Source organism: Lytechinus variegatus, chromosome 19 (genome assembly GCF_018143015.1).
Source record: "Lytechinus variegatus isolate NC3 chromosome 19, Lvar_3.0, whole genome shotgun sequence".
NCBI classification, from domain to species: domain Eukaryota; kingdom Metazoa; phylum Echinodermata; class Echinoidea; order Temnopleuroida; family Toxopneustidae; genus Lytechinus; species Lytechinus variegatus.
This window is the reverse complement of record NC_054758.1, coordinates 9,453,229-9,462,877: the sequence shown is the minus strand read 5'-3', so window position 1 is coordinate 9,462,877 and position 9,649 is coordinate 9,453,229. Positions and strand designations below refer to the sequence as shown.

The following is a 9,649-nucleotide window of genomic DNA, read 5'->3' as shown; positions in this document are numbered from 1 at the left end:
TTATCTGGGATTTTCTTTAGGGGACATTTCACGTAATTTGCTTTCACATTTCCAAAATAACCTGTTATTTACTGATCGGGGTAAATTTCCCAATCAGAAAACACCTGGAAATGAAGAACTTGGAGATGGTCTGAAACCACGTAGTGTTAAATTAAAGGTGTCAGTTCCAGTCTTTGTTATGTTACCACTATTTGGCTTCATGTTCAAAATCCATATTTTTAACAGTTGAAGGTGTGTGTGTGTTGTATTTAACACCATGAATTAAGTAGCAATAATAATTCGAATGAAAAAATAAACACATTGCGTTTAAAACTATGATATATGGCCATTCTCTCTCCATTTTTTTGATAAAAACTGTTCAATTTATTCATGACACTTCCTCCATGAGTACAACCACATTCAGTTGACAGGATTTCCCAGACCGTATCCATTTCTGAGTGAATGTTATCCACACCTTTCCTTTACATGCGTTATTACATGTACCGTGTTGCATCATTGTAAGGTGATGCTATACAAGGCTGTCCATCCATTTTTGTTGAAGTAATGAGGGGGGGGGGGCATGGTGAACAGATCTTTCCCCTCCATCCATTGGCAACAATGTAATAGATTTATATCTTTGCCAATTTTCATATTTTTTTTAATAGCCAAAAAAGAAAATATTTCTTTGTATACTTTATTGAAGCTTTTGCATTTATATATTATTATCATTATTATTATTGAATTATGATGATGATAATTGTTACTATTATCATTGTTGTTATTTGTATTATCATTATTATTATTATTATCATCATCAAGAACAGCGATTCAACTTCATTCACATAGGTTTTATTTTATCCATTATGTAACATATTTCGGGGGTTTGAATCTTTTGATTTTGAGAGATAATTTTTATTTCTCTTTTCTCAAATTCCAGATGTCACTGTGTTAAATGAAGGAAGCGAGGACTCTTTGAAAGTAACATGGTTACCTGTTTCTGATGCTACATTTTATGAGGTCATATGGTCTTTAACTGATGGTACTGACATTGGCACATCAGGTAACCTTTCCGTTACCGAATATACCATCCCAGGATTAACTTCGGGGACTCTGTACAATGTTTCCGTCATTGCTGGAAATGTAATTGATGAAGTCCAAAGTGATCTAGTCCAGAGTCGAACGAGTAAGTCTCAAATGTTTGATTCATTCTTTTAATTCTTTTCACATTTCATGGATTTAGCTTCATTGCTAGTATTGATCCATTCTAGACATAGGAAATTATGCAAAATATACAACTCTAAAAACACTCTAAAAGTCCATGCTGAATATACGGCTTATTATCATTGTTGTCGTTGTTATCATTATTGTGTGACGTCACCTGTGCCTGGGGGTGAAAAAGTAAATCGAATCACTATGACCCGCAGGTCTCTCCTGATTTAACTCATCAGGTTGTGGGGGGAGCAGGTGGACCACTTCACTGAGGTTTCCCCCTACCGTTATACAGATCTCATCAGATATATCCTCACACTACTGTATCAGGGGCCATAGGACAGCATTGATTATGTTTAATACCACATGCTCTCTTTCCTTTTTGTTGCCCCCTCCTCCATACCGTTCTCTCCATTGACACAAGTCTCATCCCTGAATGCCTCAGTGTGTATTCTCTCTAGATTTGCATTATCGTAAATATGGAGGTGACTTTATTTCAGTCCAATTCTTTAGGGGCCACAGAATAGAATTGAAAGTGAGGGGGGACTTACTATGCAGAAAATCACTATCAGATGGTAATTTTTGTCTCACCTGCATTGTAGAGCGAGCCTGTAGGCGCCGCTTTTTAGACAGCAGTGTCGTCAACATTGAAATCTTGACCAAGGTTAATTTTTGAAATGTCATCATAACTTAAAAGGTAAATGGTCCTAGTTCATTAAACTTGGACATAATGGTAATCAAGTATTACTGATTGTCCTGCATGAGTTTCAGGTCACATGACCAAGGTCAAAGGTCATTTAGGATCAGTGAACTTAGACCATGTTGGGGGATTAATATTGAAATCTTAACCAAGGTTGAATATTGGAAATGTCTTCATAAAGTATATGGACCTAGTTCATGAAACATAGGTATAAGGGTAATGGTGTATCACTTGAAGATCCTGCCTGAGTTTCAGGTCACATGACTAAGGTCAAAAGTCACTTGGGGTCAAAAAATTTGGCCATGTTGGGTGTATTTGTGGAATTGTCATCATAACTTACAAATTTTATGGAAGTAGTTCATGAAATTTGGACATAAGAGCAATCAAGTATTCCTTGGGGCCGTTTCGTAAAGCTGTGAGGTTAAGAGCGACTTTCAGAATGACTGGTGATCCTTCCTTGTGTTAAATGATGTTCACCATTATACATGTACATGTTCTTCTGTGTTTATTTAGTGCATAAGAAAGGTTCACCAGTTGTTTTTAAATTCGCTCTTAACTTACAGATTTATGCAACACCCACCTGAACATCCTGTGCGAGAATCAGGTTACATGACCATGGTCAAATGTCATTTAGGGTCAATGAACTTTGGTAATGTTGGGGATATTTGTGGAATTGCCATCATAACTTTTGAAGTTTATTGATTTAGCTCATGAAACTTGGACATGAGATGAACCATGTATCACTGAATATCCTGTGCGTGTTTCAGGTCACATGACCAAGATCAAAGGTAATATAAGGTCACTGAACTTTGGCCGTGTTTGGGGTATTTGTTGAATTGGCATCGGATCTAGGTCATGAAACATAAGGGTAACCAAGTATGAATGAATTATTTTGGGTCAGTGGACATAGTATTTTATTATCTTATTAATGTTTTTTGTGAATAATTATTCAATAGCTGTTATCAAAGTCAGCATTGTTGCTATATCGAACCATGTAATGCAGGTGAGACTGCCAGAGGCGCTCCACATGTTATACTTTGTAAAAGGTTTGGACAAAAAGAAAATGGGTGGATGCTAAAGTCCTCACTCTTGTTCCATGGCACCTGTGTATGCTATTGCAGGGCTCCACACTAACCCATTTTTTCTACTGGTCCAACCTATTCATGTCGGACCAGTAGATACCCAGTTTTTCAAATTTTTACTGGTCCGTACCTAAAATCTACTGGTCCCCCAAAATAAAGAAAACATTAAGAAAAGGCGCAAGTTTATTTTTCTAGCCTTTCGTTACCCCCCCCCAAAAAAAAAAATAAAAATGAAGGAAAATGAAGGACAAAAAGAAAGCAAGACAGAAACGAAGAAAGAAAGAAAGAAAGAAAGGAAGGAAGGAAGGAAAAGAAAGAAAGAATAAAAGAAAGGAAGGAAGAAAAAAGGTAAAGAAGGGATAGATGTGAAGGAAGAAAAAAAAGTAAGAACTAAAGAAGGAAAGAAGGAAAGGAAGGAATAAAGAAGGAACAAATATAAGAAAGAAAGAAAGAAAGAAAAGAAAAAAAGAAATCAAGGAAGGAAATGAAGCAAGCAATACAGAAAGAAAGAACAAATCCAGAAAGTAGTAAAGGAAAGAAAGAAGAAGCAATAAAAAAGAAAGGGTAAAAGGAGAGATGGAAAGACGGACAAAAGAAAGAAAGGAAGGAAGGATTGAAAGAAGGAAGGAATTAAGGAAGAAATGAAGGAAAGGTAAAATGATAGATAGAAGGAATGAAATAAATAAAGGAAGGAAGGGAAGAAGCAAGCAATTATAAAAAAAAGAAAAGGTAAAAGAATAGATGATAGGAAGAAAAAAAAGAAAGACCGAGAGACAAAGAAAGGAAGGAATGAAAAAATAAAGGAGAGAAAGGAAGCAAGCAGTCAAAAAAAGAAAGGAAAGGTAAAATGATATAATTAATAAAGGGGAAAAGGAAAGAACAAGACAGATAGAAGAAAGGAACGAATGTAAGAAAGAAAGGGCTGAGAAAAGAAATAAAAAAGAAAGGGTAAATAAATGATCGATGGAAGAAACAAAGAAAGAGAGTAACAAAGAATGAAGAAAGGGGTAAAAAGAAGGAAGGAAAGAAAGGAAGAAGGGAAGAGATGAATATAGGATGGATGGACTCAAAAACTAAAGAAAGAAAATATCAGAAAGAGAGAGAAAAAGGAAATATATAGAAAATATATAAAAGGATAGAAAGAAAAAATGAATTAAAGAAAACAAGGGAAATTAAAAAAGAAAGACAGTAACAAAAAAAATCGAGGGAAGAAACAAAGAAAGATTTATAAGAAGGAAAGAAAGATAGGAAGAAAGCTAAAACTATTATAAATAATTTATCAGTTTCTTTTCTCATTTAAAATAGCTACGAAAGAAAGTCAGATACCATTAGTGTATCAACACACACATAAATGCATATGTGGGGCTATTATGTATTCAGACGATATCACCCGAAACCCGATCTGTTTGAACCAAAACAGAAGTGAAAATTTCTCCTTTTACTGCTTACAAATGACAGAGTTGCTCCAATTTTTAGGAAATATGGACATTATAAGAGCCTTTCATGAGTATGAACCTTGGATTTTGACAGTTATGTGAGAGATTTCTGCCAGAGTTTAGCCAGGCTTCGTTCGTGCGGCCAGTGGAGAATTTACCATGTGGTTTGTGTGGCAGACTACATGTACTGTACACTGTATGCATGCTGTATGTACTGTATAGTACTCTAGTAACACTTAACGTGTGATTCATTCTGTGTGTATTCTGTGTGTGAATTGCAGAATTTCACGGGGAAATGGTTTGCTGTGAATTTGACCATTTCTGGAAAAGTTATTGGCCCAACAATGGTTTTTATTACTGGTCATGTCGGACCCTTAAATCTTGCTATTTTTGGAAAAATTACTGGCCCGACAATGATATTTTTTACTGGTCATGTCGGACCAGTAAATCTTCCAATTTCTGAAAATCTACTGGCCCGACAGCGATTTTTACCGGTCTGGGACCGTCAGACCACCGCTAGTGTCGAGCCCTGGCTATTGCATACATGCCAGACCTGACATCTCTTCTCAACAATGATATTTTTGCTTGAATCTATTCCAGGGATTTCATCAACGATGAAACAATGTCTGTCGAATTAACAATTCATGCTTGCATTCCCTGCTGTATGAGCAGTGAAAAGTAATTATGCCAATTGTTGTGCATTATAACACTTGCTTGAACCAGTCTTAATAGCGACAGGGCTCTTGAGCTACAATGAATACATGAATACAACACGACTATCCTGGCTTTAGCAGATGAGCTTTTGTGTGCTCTGTCTTTTGATTGAAGTTCTTGAGGTTGAGCACAGGCCAAATATAGTGATGCCCCTTAGTCTGAATAATAATCACTATTGACTTCCTATTCTTCTTTCTTGCAGGACCTTCTCCTGTAGCAGACCTCCTCACTGAATCTGCAGCCACAAATGAATCTGTCTCAGCCACATGGACCAAGCCAACAGGGAATGTCGAGCGATACATCATCTTATGCTCAAACGGTACAGCAAATCCGGATTCACCAATATTGGAAGATGGCAGTAACTCATATATGGTATCTTGTGAGGGACTATCGACCGCTGGAGCTGATTACAACATCACCGTGACATCACAGAGTGGAAATGAAAACAGTAATGCATCCACTGTCCCTATCACAGCTTGTAAGTTTCCATCTGAACAAGAAGTCAAATGTTACTTTGTACCAGAGGAAGAAATACCAAGTCAAGCGACCAATTAGGAGTCGGCTTTATGGTTCAAATTTTCCTCAGTTCAATTATATGATTCCTACAGTTCAAAATCTTTAGTCTAAATGTAATGATAGAGACAAAATATTATCATGGTATTGTGGAAAAATAAGCATTTTGTTTAGTATGAGGCCCAGGATAGACTTTTCAACCTTTTAGAAATCTTAGGGAAAGTTCTTGAAATTTTGCAAACTTGTTTAGACTTGTGTCCTGAAGTATTTTCTTCAACACATACTAAGATTAAAAAATAATCTGCATATTTGCTGACATCTATATCAAGTTAATAGGGGGTGGTGTTCACATGGTATCAAATGAAATTAAAGTTAGGACATCAGTTATTTTCGAATTAATAAAAAGGATTATTTGTCACTACAGTACCTACTAATTTCCAGTATTTTCTGATCTGGGAAGATTTCCCAGTCAGAAAGTGCCCTAATGGGTATTTTCTGACTGAAGGATTGGATGGGTATTGAAGCACCTGATGGAAGTCAGAATCAAGTTATTATTTTACACTTATTTATTTCGTCCTGTTTTGCAAATTGTAGTACCAAATATGGTACTTATCGAAGCAGGTAATTCAACCAACTCGTCCTTCACTGCTATGTGGGACCATCCAGCAGGAGAAATAGACTCTTTCCAGGTACTTTGTTATGACAATGACGAAACCCCTGAGATCATAACTGATGTAGGGGCCAACCTCACCTACCAAGTGACTTGTGAGAGTCTACCCACCGCAGGGACTGGTTATGATTTCTCTGTGGTGTCTGTTAGTGGCAACAAGAATGCTACCTCAAAGGTTGAGTTGTACACCTGTAAGTTTTTCTTGGCATCAGTTCTGACCAACTCCATGCGTCATCTTTCGCTGATTCTTCTAGATTGCACCATCTTGCAGTATCATTGGGCCATTTCCTGCATTATTATTCAATATTTTGCTGATTCCTCCCCATTTCGTAATCTTTTCCTCAGACGTTGCATATTATTTCATGGATCCCTGCAAAATTCTCTATACTGATTCTCTACAGTACACTGAAATCTCTATTTCAAACATCAGTATAAAAGTTATGAATATAATGTGTTATAAATTACACTGTACATCATTTTGCACCCTTTTTCTATTAAAGCACAACACCATTTTTCATGAACTGTTTATATCGATCCCTATAGTATTTGCGATATTCATTGGTTACATGTGTATAATGACAGTATTAATAGTTCACAATTTCATGATTCCTAAACATTTTGAAATCTATACTACATACATTGTAGATCCCTTTTTTACCATTACAATATTTTACAGATTTCTTTTTCATTTTGTGATATTTCACCAATTTCTGTTCCACTTTACAATATTTCACAAATTCACTGACCGTCCTTACAATATTTCACTGATTCCTTTGCAGTTATTGCAATATTTCACAGATTCCTTTTGACCATTTTACAATGCTTCATGGATGAAATACCATTTTAAAACTTTCATGGATATGACATTATTACGTGTATATTCTCACAATATCTTACAGATTTTATATGCCATTTTATTCTATATTCAAATGGATCCAACTGCATATTTCATTAATCAGGGATATATGTACCATTTAATGATATTTCTTGGTTCCCTGGATCATTACATGTATTTGAAAATTCCATCCAGATTCTGAAGCCATTTTGAAAATGTTCTTATGGATCTCTCTTCCATAGAAAAAAAATATTTTCAAGTTTACGGGATGTATCATGCTATTCATGGATTTCTCTACCATTTTTGCACTATTTCACTCAATTTAAGAAATAATCTGTCAAGCGAGAAACCATTAAACAATTTATGAAATCTATCATTGCAGTCTACACCGTCTGAAATAATGTTAGTGTACAGAAAGGTGGTTGGGAGATTACATTTATTTTTGTATTACATCCATTTCAATTAGTTCTCATTGGTTAAAAAAATTAGTGGATTATTGCACATTTTTGTTTATATACTTGGTCACTTGCACATCATACTGCATGTTCAGGGTCCGTTGCGGAAAGAGTTGCGTTTAAATGCAAGTCAAAAATCAATCGCAAGTCCCAAATGCGCGCTGTTGATTGGTTGAAAATCAAGTTGCGCATGATTTTTAGGGTTGCGATCGATTGCAACTCTTTCTGCAAAGGGCCCCAGGGTTCCCAGTCCATTAGGGAAATCAGGGCAAATTTTACTTTTTTGCAGTCAGGGAAAAATCAAGGAATTTGATAAAAATACTTGAAATCAGGGAAAAATCAGGGAATTTTGATCGGCCCAGAAGTCGAAAGCATAGGTTCAATCAGACTCTGTTATATTTTGCTGCATATCAAAACAATATCCATTGAGTGACTGGTTATGGTGGCACTAATTACTTTTACATTTTTGATTTTATACTGAAAATACATGTAATTCATGGCAACAACTTAGAAAAAATAAGAAACTGGGAATGGGTTTGAATAATTATCAGGGAATTTTTAAACTTCATCAAGGAAAAATCAGGGAGTTTTGTTTTCTTGTGAAGCTGGGAACCCTGAGTTTTACAGTAGACTCTGTCAGCATTTTACTATAATCACCTACATTACCCGGAGGCATTATAAAAAAACACAATATTCATTGAAACATATATATATATTAAAATCATCTCAATCAAATTTCACCCAAGGTGAACAGATTTGTATTGTACCAAGAGATTTGACTTCGACCACTCACTTGTATTCGTGTTTGATATGCAAAATGTGTGTGTGTGGGGGGGTTAGCCACAAATTTCTCATGTATATGTATCATATACTTTGCAGAAATTATCACAAATGAGCAATACTTCAATGATTCCTGAGGTTATAGGGCGCTGAATCGGAAAAAAAGGGGTAGAATTATCTATACAATTTTCTCTGAAAAAAATGAATGCAATAAAGATCACTTTTATTTTGGTGAAACAATTTTCAAGTTGGGTTAATTTATCTGGCTTGATGCCTGAGCTGGTTATACCCAAACATGTCCATGTCCTGAATATTAAAGAAGACTTGTTTTTCTGATCCAAGGCATCACACCATTTTGGGGAACTGGCTGTTCTTCATTGCTGTTTTCAACATTTTCATCATCGGAGAATGAACTTTACAGATCCTATTTTTTTCTTAATTTTTTCAGGACTACCATTTCCTCGTTAGCGTTCCTTTAGATATTTCATATTCACATTTTCAGTACCATAAAGATCCGAATCTGCAATGATCTAGCAACAATGCAAATATTATTTTTCTGTACATTGTTATAGACTGTGACTACTCCCGTTTAGCTTGAAGTGTTTTTAATACATGTCTTCGAACCATCCTTTATAATTTATTGGCAGAGAAAAATTTTGTCACACCCTGATACGAGTCTGATAAAAAGTTTTTACAAAACAAAGTTCTTGTTGATACATGTATAATATTTCAGACTTTGAATGCACTTAGGGATTTTCGATTCTTTTGAATACAGATCGCTATTTATTTTGGGGAGTTTCTGTTGGAACATGAAAGCCCCTTATAAACATTCATAAGTGTAAGGTACAAGGGCTGATGATTGTTTTTCATGGAGTATGATATTTCAATGAGTTTGAATAGGATCGAGGTCAAGCACCGATGATTGCTCCCGGGGGAATTTGCAAAGAAGGACGTTCTTGGTTTCATGTGCAAACTACTTCCTCTATACCCCTGATTTTATTAAATTAGAGATAAAGGCCCATATTTTGAAGTTAGGTTTAACTTAAACTTAGGTTTAAAGCTGTGGTTAAAGTATGGTCAGCCAATTGTTACATTATTCACTAACAGAAGAGATATAATATTTCAGCTCATTTGGCTCTCATATCATTCATAAATGTGTAAGAAGTATGAATAAATGATCACCTTCACCATCGATGAATCAGGAAAGTGCACAGTAAACATAAGAAACATACAAGTTAATAAACTTTTAGACACTTTTGACTCCCCAGAGTTAGAC

The 9,649-nt window shown here is 35.5% G+C and overlaps 1 protein-coding gene across 1 annotated transcript; it reads left to right on the top strand.

Annotated features, from left to right (window-relative positions):
• Nucleotides 1–909: 909 nt before the first annotated feature.
• Nucleotides 910–7,283, top strand: LOC121406264 (receptor-type tyrosine-protein phosphatase beta-like; the record flags this gene model as incomplete). Its single annotated transcript, XM_041597283.1, has 3 exons — nt 910–1,162; nt 5,323–5,598; nt 6,228–7,283. Coding segments are annotated over 3 exons (996 nt in total), but the record flags the coding sequence as incomplete, so codon positions are not given.
• Nucleotides 7,284–9,649: the final 2,366 nt, after the last annotated feature.